Below are 13,952 nucleotides of genomic sequence, written 5' to 3' on the forward strand. Positions count from 1 at the left end.
CCAGGTGAGCCTTGCAAGTTGAAAGGGAGAAGCCATGCCCTTTGGTAGCCTCAGGTCTCTGGGTTGTTGAGCAGCAGTGTTTGTTGGGGCTGCAGCGGGAGTCCATGAAGCCTGCTCAGCTTTCTCTTGGCTGAGCTGAACCCATACCTGGCCCGCACCCCTTGTGGGGTGGTAGTGCCACCTAGTGGCTAATGGAAGGATGACAAGTCCTCAGGTCCGCAGAGAGGGCTGAGTTCCTCGAACAGGGTCTCCCATCCCTCGCCCCTGCGCCCCATCTGAGCTCCGGTGGGTGCGTGCTGAGGCCTACACCAAATGGGTGGCACAGCTGGGCAGGAAAGACAGGCCTCTGGCCTTAGACCTTTAGAGAAACTTTATAGATGAGCACGCCTGGCTGGCTGCAGAGGCTGGGGGTGGCAGATGGGATCTAGACACATGAGGACCCTCTGCCCAGCCTTGAACAGCCATGGGCTGCTTCCTACATCAGGACGGCCCAGCCCTGTTTATATTAGAGTTCAGCAAGAGTTGGGAGGGTCAGAGGCTTCTCCTCCCCCACGTCCTGCGTCCCCAGAGGACATGGATCCTGTAGTTCATGCTACATTGGGGCTGCCTTTGCCATTCAGCTGGATGCGTTTTCAGGCATTAAGGAGAATTAAGAGGTGATTCTGTTGAGTTAAAAAGGTCAAAAACTTTATTTAATTTTCAGGGAAATACAAGAAGATGCATGTAAACATAAAATACAAAACAAAACAACCCAAATCTTACAGTCTAGAAGCATGCCAAGTCATAGTATTTCTGCAGACCAAAGAGTCCCGTCAAAATGATAAAGGACACCTGGAAGGTACAGGCCAAGGGGCTGGATCCCTTCCCCAAAGACACTGCATTTTTGTGATGAGAACAATAAAAACACCCCACTATTAAAAATAATAGAAACATGGAGATAGTTTAGCACCACCATTGATCCTGGAAATATTTTAGTGCTCAAATTGACTGCATTCAATTTAATGTCCTTTCCTTCAGTTTCTCTGCTGAGGGGGGAAGAGGAAACAACGTGATCCCCACAGAGCCCACTAGGATCTGGGGGGAAAGGGGGTTAAGTGGACACCACGAGAAATCCCCCAGAGTTCTGGAGCTGAGGCACCAAGTTCACATGCAACCATGCAGTCCACAAACCCACACTTCAGGGACCTGCCACTCACGTGTGCATCACTCGGGTCACCTTCCTGCGAACCTCTCAGTAACTAGCAGCGAAACCCTTTCCCATCCTGTGTCCTGCATTTAAAGAAAACCTGTTGCAGAGAACAAGATGCAGATTCAAGAATGGTGGCTGTTTACCCTTCTTTCTCTGAAATAAACACTTAAGAGCAGTGTGTCTTGGTCATAGGCCACTAAACATGAAAGGGCATATCCATGGATGAGTGTGCACTGAACAACCCCCTCACCTCCTGTCTTCTAAGTGACACCAGTGGGCAGGCTCAGCCAACTGAATAACCACAGGGATCATCAGAGACACTTGAGAAGAACAAACAAGGTTGCCTTCCTCCCAGATGAGCTTGATGGTATCTGGACCCCGAGGTTCCAGTTTGGGGATGGTGGGTCTCCAACTACAAGACCCATTTGGTCTCTAGTCTTTGATTTAAACAATTTGAGAGGTCAGCTGTGGATTAGACAAAAGGAGGTGGGCAAAACCAGCTGGGAACCTGGGAGATGGATGAATATTCTGGAGCCAGGACCTCCAAACTCATAATACAAGTTGTTGCTGGTGACTTACTCTCTCCACTGAGTAAATCAGTGACCGTTCATTAAGAACTTGCTAGGGACCCAGCTTGTGGCACAGCAAGCAGCGTTTCCTCTGGCCAGCTTCTTCTCCAGCCTTATTTCCAACCTGATCTGGCTGGACCCTTGTGTGTTGAATCATTAAGTTCCCTCCCTACCTGCTCTCTTCTTCCTGAAACACTTAGAATCAACTTCTTCCTTCTTTTTAATAAAGACAAGACTCCAAACCCTCTCTCAGCCTTCTCACACACTTTTCCCTTTCTGTCTAGACACCCTCTTCTGGAAGCCACCTTCCCAGAGAAGGGACGGTCAGTCCCAGACACCCAAACAAGCCACACATGCATATACTCATCTTGCCGACATGCCTCTTGCTCGTCTCCAACATGCTCGATCCATCCTTTTGCTTTAAAACAATTCTTTCCCCTCTCTCTTGCCTCCTGAAGTCCAGCCCCATTAGCCAGGATGAAACTGGGGGTGCAAAGGAGGGACCTTTAGCGCAGGAACCCATTCTCTAAGGCCACTAAGTTCTAGGACTCGGGTGGGTGATTGTCAAGGTCAAGTGCAAACTCAAGATTAGAAAGACAGGAATGGGTCAGGCGGGTCGCATGGCAATCTCAACCTTATAGGCAGGTTGGGACCAGGCCTGCCCAGTCTATAAGCACCAATGTGCCCAACTTCTTGCCTGAGAGCCCAGGTGCACAGGACAAAACAGGAGGGAAGCTCAAATCAGTGGGGTTGCTTTTCCTGAAATAAGGCAATAGGTCACTGACCCCGTCCTTCTCTGGTCACGGAGCATGAGAACCACAGAGGCTGCCCCAAACAGGGATCATGATTTTGGCAGAAATCTCAGTAAGGTCAAGGGGGAACCCTTCACACCAGTCCCATCAAGTGTCAGGGCCCCAGGTCTAGACAGGTGCTGATGTTCATGCACGTGCAGGTCTGCTGAGCTCACTGTGAGCAAGTTCTCGCCCTGATCATCCTCAGAAACAAGAGCTGCGGGCCATCATCCCCCGGTGATGACATGCATGGCAATGGGTGGGAGTCGGCCTTCCGCACAGCACGCTCAGCGGCATCTCTTTTCCACAACTTTATTTGGGAGCCTGGGACGATGGCCTAGGCTGCTTCTGCTAGATCTGTTAATGCCAGTGTGAAGTTTCCAACTAAATACTTAATAAAATAATTACAAAAAAATAAAAAGACACATTGCACTCTCCAGCCAGAGTTATGTGTGTGAATAACACACACTTGCTGCCAGAAGCTGTGAGTCCCGTGGGGCCTGCCCAATGCCAAGGACTGTACAATGGAGACAGCGTGCCCGCTAGTTTTCTCTAACCCCATTCTACTTCGTTCCAGTGGGAAGTTACACACACACACACACGCGCGCACACACACACGCATGCACACACACACACACGCGCGCGCGCGCACACACACACACACACTTCCTCAACACACAGCCCTCAAAAAAGTGAGGGAATCTTAATTCGTTATGTGGATGGTTCTCTTTTCCAGAGAGCTCTGCGTCAAGATTTTCCAAGGTTGGACATAGATGTAGACACTCCAAGGGGAGAGACCCACATACGGGGCACAGTCCCCTTGGCACATAGATCCATATTTGTACAGAAATGCACCAAACGGGGTGGAACAGCAAGCGTACAGTACTGGAGGTGGAAGGGACAAGCCAGCAAGGGCGTCCCTGGAGCCGAGGAGCAGAGCTCCAAGGGCTCGAACCCAGAGACCTCCCACCCTGCTGCTTCCTCTGCCTGTGCCAACTTAGGAGGAGGCCGCTTTGGTACCTGTTGTGGGCAGTTCCGTCCGCAGAGACCTGGGTAGGCCCCTCAGCTGCTTCTCCGAGACCCTCTGGGGACCGAGCGTTGGGGTGTTGAGCAGAGGCAGGGCTCACTCCTCGGCCGAAGTCACTGAGATGAATGGGTGGCCCAGGCTAGCACCAGGCCCAGCTGCAGGCTTGTGGAAATTGGTGTCTCACTGGGATAGGCAGGGCTGAAGGCACCCACCTCCCCAAAAAAGGATTTGGTTACGTCTAGGGTTCCTGCCCATAAACTGAACTGAGGTTACATAGTTTTAGAAAGACTCAAACATACATCAAAAGGATCATGGCCCAAACATCAGGAGGCTGGGGTGAGCGAGGGCTGGTGAGTGACTCTTGGGACAGGTCTTTCTGAGCAGCTGGCTGGAAACAACGGAAATGAAAACAAGGAACGGTTCCTGGATGTCCTTGCTCTGCTCTGAGGGCAGGGGCCCCGGGAGGTCAAGAGCCCCATGCTACTCCCCTGAATCCCTTTCTTCTGGGTGGATGACCCCCAACAGAAAAAGGGGCTGTCCTCTGGCGGGGACCCTGACACCTTGCCAGGGAAGGGGGACAGGAGAGGAGGGAAAAAGATCAATAACCTGGACCACCTGTCTGCTCCACAGCTCCCACTCCTCCCAGCAGCCCCGCCTCCCTCTATCGACAGACTGGGCCACCGGGCCTCCCGCCACCGTCCCAACAAGCCCTGGCGTCCCTCTGGATAATATTGCACGTTTCCTGTCTCTCAGATTGTTTTCATTTTCGATTGAGAATGCAAAGTATTTGAAGGGAATAGGGGAAGTGAGTAACCTTAAAGAAATAATATATTAGTTAAATACAAAAACAGGAAAAGTAGGGGTTACCTTATCTTTTTTCCCTTAAAAAAAAAAACAAACAAAACTACCAAACCAAGGTCTAAACTTAAATAGTTCTACATCTACTCTGCAAATACTAGTAATATGAAAATAATGCTTGACCGAAATTCCCTTGTCTTTTTTTTTCCTTAGATGATAAGGGTAGTAACATGCCTTGCTGAGGAAAGCGATGGATAAATGCCAGTAAAATATGCTGCTCTAACATCTGAAAGTGATTAAAATGATTCTATATAATGCCTTCGTCAAAATGGAGAACGGAGGAGGAACAAAGAGAAGCTGTTGGGGCCAGGCTCAGGGTGGATGGGGCCGAGGGCTGGCAAGGCAGGGCCCGGCCACAGCTAGGAGCAGATGGCACACCTGCTGTTCAGGGTCACCCCTCCCAGCGCCCTCTTGCTGCCCCTGTGGCCCCTTGGCCTAGTGGAAACAGCATGGCAGGGCCAGGAAGCCCAGCCAGGCCCGCTGTTAAAAAGGGAGAGAGAAGACGACATTCCCCACCCCTCCCCTTGTAATAAAAGAAAAAGTCTTTCAACAAAGAAAAAGCACCAATGATGCATCTTCAGGCATTATATAAACCTCAATAATGACCTCAGAAGGGCTCATTATGATTAAAGTTGCAGTATACAGCCACACAATGTCATTTCACATTTTTAATCATAACTAATGGAAAACTAGGTTTGGACACTGCTGAGATTTCATTTTTCTTTTTCCTTTTTTAGGCCGATCTGGTTTTCCTCCAGATGGGTCAGAGCCCCAGGCCCCTCCCTCCTCCACCTGCTGCCAGCAGTACCCTCCAACATCACAAAGCAGCTCAGTAGCTCTAGGGAAAGGCCCTCTGGCCCTGGGCAGGGCTAGGGGTCCCGGGGCACAAGGCCTGGCATCGCCTAGCCATGTCTGAGAGGGACTGGCATGCACCCTTTTTTGATTCAAGTATTAATATTCTCTTTCGGTTTGCAGGATTTGTGCTGTGCTGTGAATTAACGGGGTGATGGTGAGGGGCGAGGGGCAAAGATGGGACATGGCAGTCCCTGTTCACTGCCCAAATCTCCACGCTGTCACCAGGTGGCAGCATTCCCCACTCTCCCTGGATGCCTGAGCAACTCCCAGCCATCCTCAGGGCTGGATGTCCCAATGTAAACACGATGACCACACAATAAGCTCGAAGGGGGGTGGGTAGGAGTGCAAGGATGGATGCCGTGGGGAGGTCTGCCCGTAAACTTAGCTATGGGATTGTGGGAGTCATTTCCTGTCCTTGGGCTGCAATAACAGGAGGGGATGGGATGGAGTGACCTTGGAGGTCACTTTTAATGACCATCACTTAGAGCACTGGGGATCAAGGATGAGGGCCCTTGAGGGGCAGGGGAATGTGGGCCCTGGTGGTGGTGGTACAGAGCCCCACAGGGCAGTACAGACAGTGAGGAAGGGCAGGGGAAGGCAGGCTCTGGGGAGCACTGTGGTCCAGCCTCAACTGAGATGCTCTGTGCTTGGCAGATGCGTCCTGCACTCCTTCCTGGCCTGGCTGTCACGTTAGGATTGAACTGGCTCAGTGCAGACATCTGAGGAGTGAGGCCGCTGGGGCCCTCCCCCTGGAAGATAGCTACGTGGAAGGTCCTTTAACCCGACAGTCACTCTACTTTTAAATCTTATTTTAAATAATCATAAATTACTTTTTTTTCTTTCAATAAATATGTGCTGCTTAAAAATGAGAAAAGTATATACTGCATCTTTAAGTAATGCACTTTGCTCTCTGGGTTTCTTTCCATTCCACCTTATTAAAGTGCATTAATTAAAAAATAATGAACCACTTCTTTATCATTATTGTTCAAATAAGTCCAAATAATATTAATATGAAGACACTAAACCACTACCATTAGTACTGCAATCTAGCAGATTAACTCAACATCCTGCTCTATTTAATACTGTCCAGCAGAAGAAAATAACTAATTTCCATTTTAAACAAACTCACAAACAAAACAAAAGGAACAAAATCTCACCACGGCCCTTTAACAGAGAACATGAGCAGTTTGCTATAGCTGCCAGGCTTCAGTGTACGGGGATGAGGACGGCCAGAAGGGGGCGCATGGGGTACAGAAGGCACAAGACCTGGGTCCCATGCTCATCTTCAGGCAACATTTCCGTCCTGGGTGGGAAGCAGGTGGAGAGAGAAAACACCAACCCTTGTCCAGGATTCTGGCAGCTGAATCGGCGGCTGTGAAGCCCGACCTGTCCGAAGTCAAAGGCACGTGTGGAAATCCACTCCCAGCAAAGGGCGCGTCCTCGGGAAGCCGCCTGGCTTCTGGAGGGTCCCCTCTGAAATGTCAATGATCGAAAGACCCGAAGTTGACAGGGACTTTATTCTCTCGCTTCTCTCTTCCCGGGGGCACTGCCCCTCGGAACGACCAGGTCAGCTCCTGGTCTGGGGTCCTCCATCTCCTTGGTCCCTGTGGCATCGCCAGCAGGCTGGTGGTGTTTGCTCCAGTCTGGCCTGGGGGCCCAGGTGGGGGGTCCCCTCAGGCTTTCGGTCCTGCCCAGGTGGGAGACTGTACACAGAATGGCGGTCACCCAGCAGCCCGAGAGCCGCCTTCGCTCCTGAACGAGACGCTCCTCCCTCCTGGGCTGGGCACGCACCAGAAGGTGTGTGCCTCGCGGTCTGGGAGTGGGGGCTTCTCAGCCCCCAACCCCTCAGGCACTGTCCACACAGTGGAAACCAAACGAAACGACTCCAGCTTGTGGAGGGGGAACATGTGAAACACAAACAACAACCAACCTCCCACAAGAGTATGACAGAAAAGCCCACCCACCCCCATCCCGTCCCCTGTGAGGCTGACCCTCCTTAGGCCCCCAAACAACCCCTAAAATAAGACCAACACCCAGGGCCCAACCGAGAAGCCCCAAATCAATAAACCTCTCCCAAAACATGCAAAGAAACTGCCCACCCAGAAATATCCAAAATAAAGTCTGTGCAGCCTGAGAGAGACCCCGGCTCTGCCCGTCCTCTGTAAATGGGGCTGGTGGGTCTCCATGGGCGCCCGGGCACTCTCCTCAAGGTCAGCGACAGCGAAGGAAGGTGGTCCTTGCTGGCACCTGGGGAACTGCTTTTTCTTCCACTAACAGACACAGACAGTGGCCTGGCCAGGGACAGGCTGAGCTCGCAGGAGATGCCTCCAAGCCCCAAAGCCAGAGGCGTCTTCTACCACACCACCCGTGGTGGGCGGTGGCAATCCCCACCAACGGCACAATTCGCCATTACAGTGAGGATGATGCCCGGGCCGCCCCTGGTGACAAGCTGCCAGCACCTGGCACCGGGCTAGGCTGGGACAGGGCACGGAGGCCCCTAGGACCACATCCTTTCCGGATCTGCAGCCAAGGCACAACTGGGGTTTCCCACTGGCCTGTCCCAGACGGTGCTGAGCCCATCAGTGAAGTCACCAAGGGGCACACATGGGGCTCAGCTGTCTCGCCTCTGGTCTCAGGCCTCCTGCTCAAGGTGGCCCCCACCAGACCCTACCTCCCAGCCAGGGACAGCCTGGAGGCGAGTGTCCTTGAGGTCACACCTTCTGCAGGGTTTAATGTTGTCCTCCCCCCTCCCCCTCCCCCCCTCCCCTCCCCTTTCCCTATTGTCTTCATCTCACCGCTCATCCACACTCAGGCTGGAAGGACCCATGCCCCGTTAGTTCTTTTTCTCCAGGTAGTTGGAGGGCACCCAGCCTTTGAAGGGCTTCACCCCGTCTAGGATCTGGCAGTACCACCAGCCGTTGGGGTTCCTCTCCAGGACCTCCATGGACACACCCTCCTGGAAGCCCGCTGTCTCCTCGTCCCCCTCGTAGTCCGCGATCGACACGTACACATCTTTGAGGTTGTTGTGGATGAACTGGGACTTCTCGATAGGCTTGGGGCGCACGGGGGACACGGGGATACCATTGCGCTGGGTGGGCAGCAGAGGGCTGTCTGAGCCCTGGCTGGCAGACCGCTCGGCCAGGCGGCCCTTGGCCTCTGCAGCCGCCGAGCGGGCGGTGCTGAAGGAGGAGTTACGGCGGACGCCTCGGAGGCCATCGGTGGCTGTGAGCGACTCATTCCTCCGGAGGGCGCAGGACAGGTTGTTGTCCTTGGGTGGTGGGGACACGAATACCGACTGGGGCCTCACTGCCACCTGCCGAACCCCATTCCTCATCTTCACCGCCCCAGCACCCGAAGTCTTGCTGAAGCCCCCGGGAGGCTTGGAAGGGATGGGCGGCGTGGCCCTCTTGCTCTGGTTGACGGTATTCAGCGCTTGGACCCGCTTCTCGATCTTCTCCAGGCTGTCCGACTTGCCCTCCTTCAGCTTGCTCTTGGCGGTAACTGTGTCCGGCTCTTTGCCAGAGGGGTCAGGTGGCTCATTCTCACCCAGCACCAAATAGTGGGAAGGGGCCCAGCCCTCCAACTCCCCAAACCTCACATACCACCAGCCGCTTTCCAACTTCTCGAGCACCTGCACCTCCACGCCCGCGGGGAAACTGATCTCCGAGTCCTGGACCTTCTGGTAGGCACTACACGTCATGTAGGAGGTGGCCTGCCCTTCCCGCCCCTTCTTGGTGGGACATGGGGGTGTGGCAGCTGGGAGGGTGATGAGGTCAGCCGAGCCTCTCCTGGACCCCTCGCTGGGACCCTCGGAAGCTGTCTGGGGGGGCAGCTCTGAGTCCTCACTCTTGGAGCCCTTGAGGCCTCCCCGGAGCTGGCCTGTGGGTCTCAGCTGGCGCCGTAAAGTGCTGATGTCCATCTTCTCTTGACTCTGGGACTCCGCTCTGTTCAGGAATGGCTTGGGCCGGACAGATGGCTTGGCCCGAGCACAGGAGGTCAGCCCGGCCTTCAGGTCAGCGTCCTTCTTTGCTCCGACCTTGGGGGTGCCGCGGATGCCTGCGTCCGAGGCAGAACGGGGCTTCAGGTCGCTGCTGGGCTTGGACAAGGAGGAAGAGGAGGAGGAGGAGGAGGAGCAGGTGGTGTTGATGGTGATGGACGAGGAAAAGGAGGCTGAGGAGTGGTTCTTCCCCAATTCCGCCTGGGCGTTTTTCTCTGCCTTGAGCTTTAGGAGCGAGGATGATTTGGGGGAGTCTGATTTGGGGGAGTTTTTCCTGGCAAGGGACAGTGGGGAGCCTCCTGGGGAGTCACTGTCCCGGGAGGACCGTCTGGCTGACAGGGTGTCCTCTGCACAGGGCCGGAAGCCCTCGTTCTCATAGATGGTCTCCTCTTCCAGGGCCACGTCTTCCGAAGACCCGCCCACCTTGAAGCGGGCCCGCTGCAGGGAGGAGGCCGGCGAGGGCCTGTGGGGCTGGGCCAGTCGCTTGTCCCCCGAGCCTCTGTCCTCCGTGGGCTCCTCACTCAGCTCTGGCTCCGAGTCGAAGCCAAAGGCAGGGATGTCATACTCAGGCTCTTCGTACTTGAGCTTCAGCGGGGAGTCCTGGCTCTCGGCAGTGCCTGCCGGACCCTCCTCAGCCTCCTTGGGCTTGCTGGGGGGCGCCGGTGGGGGTACCTTGGGCCGGGTCAGGGTGCTCGTGCGGCGGCTCAGGTTGGGCTTCTTGCGCTTATCGATGTAGGATGCGGGGGCCCAGCCCTCCTTCTCACCGATCTGTACGTACCACCAGCCACCCGAGTTTTTGTCGATGACCTAGGGGGAAGGGGCGGGCAGGCCAGTGAGTTGGGAGGATCACTGAGACCCTGTGATGAGCTGGGCTAGGAGCTTCATTCATACTGTGGCTCTAGGAGACATTACCTCTATTTACAGGTGAGCCAACTGAGCCACTGAGTAAGTGGCCCAGGGCCCAACGTAGTGAGTGATGGGCCGAAATTCAAACCTAGATCTCTACCCTCTCCTAGCTGGGTGGGTGGGGGGAGGCTCCTGCTGTTCAGGTCCCTCTCCCCTGGCCCTCCAAGCCTCTCTCAACACGCTGGTCGGGCTGGCCTCCTCTCAGATCCCTGTTCCTTCTTCCCCTAAGTTACTGCACTTAAAAGAGGCACTGTACCCAGTCCCAACAAAACCCAACTGCCAAGGACCCATACGTATAAAAAGAACCATTCCACCACCCCCATCCTCCTCCCACCTCCGATATTGCTAGGCCTTCCCTGGGTGACCCTGGGGAGGGTTTCTCAGGTCGGAAGAGAATGGGAAGATGCAGGTGAGTTGAACTGGGAGATATGGCCTGAGGCCAGAGCCTCCCTACGGAGCACAGCCCAGCTGTCCCCACTGCCTGTGGTCATTTCACTGCACTGGGCGGAGACACGAGTCCTGGGTTGTTCTGACTGTGGCCCTTACTAGCTTTATGGACCTTGTTTCTGCGCCGTCCCTGCTTGCCCCTCAGGCACAGTGCCAGGAAGACAGAGAAGGGCAACGCGGCAGGTCTCGGACCAGCCTGAGTTAAAACCCCCAGCCTCAGGGCCCAAGGCTCACCTCTGCCTTCTGTCCACCCCTGAAGCTGATCCCGTCAGAAATGCAGGACTGGAATTCGGCAATGGTGTAGTACTCCACCTCAACAGAAGGGGGCTCTGGTGGCTTCGGCAGCTGGAACCCCTGAAGCAGAGAAGGACTCAGTGAGCAAAACCCACCTGATCAGATGGTAATGGCAGTGAGCGTGGCATTTACAGGACAGCAGCTGACCTGAGTATCTGTCATTCTCTTCACTAGGATTTCTAAGAATACCTAGGATTCACTTGAGACTTGTCTGAGCCTTCAAAATGATCATTTAGTAACAGTAATGTCCACCCTTCCATCTCTGGAGGTCCAGTTTTCAGAAGCCTCAACAGCTAGGTCCCAAAACGAAAATTAAAAAAGCGGAGAAATCATTGTAACCAAGTCTGTGTACACTGCCTTGTTGGAGAGGACAACCACTGTTCTTAAGTCTAAAAGAGGAGCCGCTGGGGTGACATCCGGCTGCAGGGGCAGAGCTGGGACACAGCCACCTCCACGGGTGGGGTGTGAGTGAGGGGGCGTGGGACTGGGTGCAAAGACCTTGGTTGGCCATCACGACGCTGCCACACGTCAGGCAGGCACCGATTACACTCCGGACCCTCCGCCGGTGGGCCGTGGAACACCCTGGAGAGCCTGAATGTCTTCACACGCTGGCACATCAATATCTAACCACAACATTCAAGGACATTTAGAATCTGGCCACGGCCAATGACTTGTGAACCTCATTCATTTATTTTACAAATGTTTCCTAAGTGTCTACTGGGTGTCAGACTCTGGTCTAAGGCACTGGGCATCCAACAGTGAACCAAAAGGATGACACCCCCATTTGCCCTCACAGAGCAGATGTTCTAGTTGCACCTGTTCTCTCTTCTGCCCAAAAGGTACTTCGTGCCTCTCCATTACACCCAGTATGTCCTTGTATCACACAAAGAGGTTAAAACATTTTTTGAATAGGATGTGTGTGTGGGAGACTAGGGAGGGGGAAGTAGCTGTGTTGTAACAAGAAGACCTCGAAAGACCTCGGCCTTGCAGCTGGGCACATGTGGGCTCCAACCCCAGCTCAGCAATTTGCCAGCTGTATGGCCTTAGCCTTGACCTCGCTGAGCCTCAGTTTCCTGACCTATACAATGGAACTAAAACAGGCTCATTAAGAGGATTGCTGAGAGCTTGGCTGGCATGGCTCAGTGGTTGAGCATCAACCTATTAACCAGGAGGTCACAGTTCGATTCCCGGTCAGGGCATATGCCCGGGTTTTGGGCTCATCCCCAGTGTGGGGCCTATAGGATTCTCTCTTATTGATGTTTCTATCTCTCCCTCTCCCTTCCTCTCTGAAATCAATTTTATACATACATACATACATACATACATACACACACACACACACACACACACACACACACACACACATATATATATATATATATATATATATATATATATATATATATTTATTTATTTATTTATTTATTTATTTTTATTTTTTTTAAAAAAGAGGATTACAGAGATAAGACACTAACTTCTGGTCCAGCCAGGGCACAGGAAGAGCTCCATAAATAAAAGCCAAAATCTAAACACTCCTCCTGAAACACCACCCTATCCTCTGCCTTCATCATCAAGGCTCAGCAAGTCCTGATCCAGCCAGTTACAGCTCATCTGCCTGGGGTCAGAGTGAGCGAAGGTGGGAGGACTGGGGTCCCCTTTCCCTACCCTGGTGCCTGGCCCTCCAGCCGTGCATGTGAGCAGATGTGGCCCAGTCCCCAGCACAGCCCGGACTCCTGGCCAAGTGGGATTCGGCCGGGCCTAGCTGGAAACAGCAGCCCTGCCTCAGCAAGCCCTGCATTTGGTAAGTGTGGAAGGAATTACCCCATTCTTGCCAAAATCAAGTCTGCCCAAACATAATTAGCTGGGCCAGAGAGAAATGGCAGGAAAGAACTCGCTGTTTAGTTGCGTAAAACACAGGGAAAAGGGAGACAGAAACTCCGCTGGGGCTGATGGCCAGGGCAAGGCGGTCGCATTTCCAGGGGCCAAATCTTCAATAATCCCGTTCACTGAAGGCCCGCGTCTCCAGGAACTGCCGCTATCCCCCAACCCTGGGCCGACGGCACCGATCACAGTAACCCTCGTGTTAGCCCAGATGTGACTTCAGAAATCTGTTTCCACACGGAGTCACAGGCAGTCCCCACAACGGTCCCATCAGCCCACAGTATCCATCGTCTCATTTCATCCTTACGACAGCCCTAGGAGATGGCTGGAACTTACAGATGAGGAAACTGAGGCTTGTGGGGGGAAGCAATTCAGGGTGGAATATGACTCCATGCTTGGCAGACTCGAGCCTCATTCTTTCCACACATCTCACTGCCGCTGATAACAGTTCTCTGCTCTAGGGCTCTCGCCCTGCCACCAGCATCACCGCTGGCCCCAGCCTAGCACCCTGAGTGCACAGCTGTGTCCCTGATGATCTGGGTACCGGGAAGTCCCACCCACAGGTGCCAGGCACCCCAGTAGCACTGAGCATCTTTAAGCTTTAGCATAAAAGCCAGCCCTGGCCACCGACCCCTCCTCCTGGAGGATGCTCACTGGTCTGCCCTCCGCCCTCCTGGTTCTGGCATCCACCACCTCCATCGGGCATTCCTAAGCAAGGAAGGCAAAGCTGAAAGGTATCCAGGCTCACATGGACAGCAGCTGCATTTCAAGCCCCTGGCAATGCCCTGGCTGGACACTCTCACCGGCCAGTCTAAATGTTTATGTCTGCCAGTGCAGTGGCCGGGATGGATTTATTTAGCTTTGGAGTGCAGAGCGTTTTTGATTATAAACTGTCTAGCTAGGTCCCCCAAAAGGTTGGAATCTGCAGGCTTCCCTCTCTGCCCCAAGCCCCACAAAGCTGAAGGCCCAGCGGGGTCCTGGGAAACCTCGGGACCAGCAGGCTTTGCAGTGAGACAGCCAACTGACTGGGGCTGCTGCAGTGCATCCCCAGGAAGGGACCAAGACAGACGAGGTGTGGCACCTACCAGGCTGGATTCTCTGCGAGGTGGAGGCCTTGTCCTTAGGTTGGGGGAGCCTG

At 53.9% G+C, this 13,952-nt stretch overlaps 1 protein-coding gene across 3 annotated transcripts in view; it reads right to left on the bottom strand.

Moving 5' to 3' along the window:
- Nucleotides 1-8,068: 8,068 nt before the first annotated feature.
- The window catches only part of SH3PXD2A (SH3 and PX domains 2A), a 218,670-nt gene continuing 212,786 nt past the window's right edge, over nt 8,069-13,952 (bottom strand). For all 3 annotated transcript variants that reach the window (XM_079793356.1, XM_079793354.1, XM_079793355.1), the window contains 3 exons: nt 13,900-13,949; nt 10,874-10,993; nt 8,069-10,093 (listed from right to left, as the gene is read on the bottom strand). In XM_079793356.1, the coding sequence (XP_079649482.1) occupies nt 8,123-10,093; nt 10,874-10,993; nt 13,900-13,949 (2,141 nt within the window). In that variant the 3' untranslated portion in view covers nt 8,069-8,122. The remainder of the gene's footprint in view (nt 10,094-10,873; nt 10,994-13,899; nt 13,950-13,952) is intronic.

This window comes from Cnephaeus nilssonii (genome assembly GCF_951640355.1).
Source record: "Cnephaeus nilssonii genome assembly, chromosome: 16".
Taxonomy (NCBI): Eukaryota; Metazoa; Chordata; class Mammalia; order Chiroptera; family Vespertilionidae; genus Cnephaeus; species Cnephaeus nilssonii.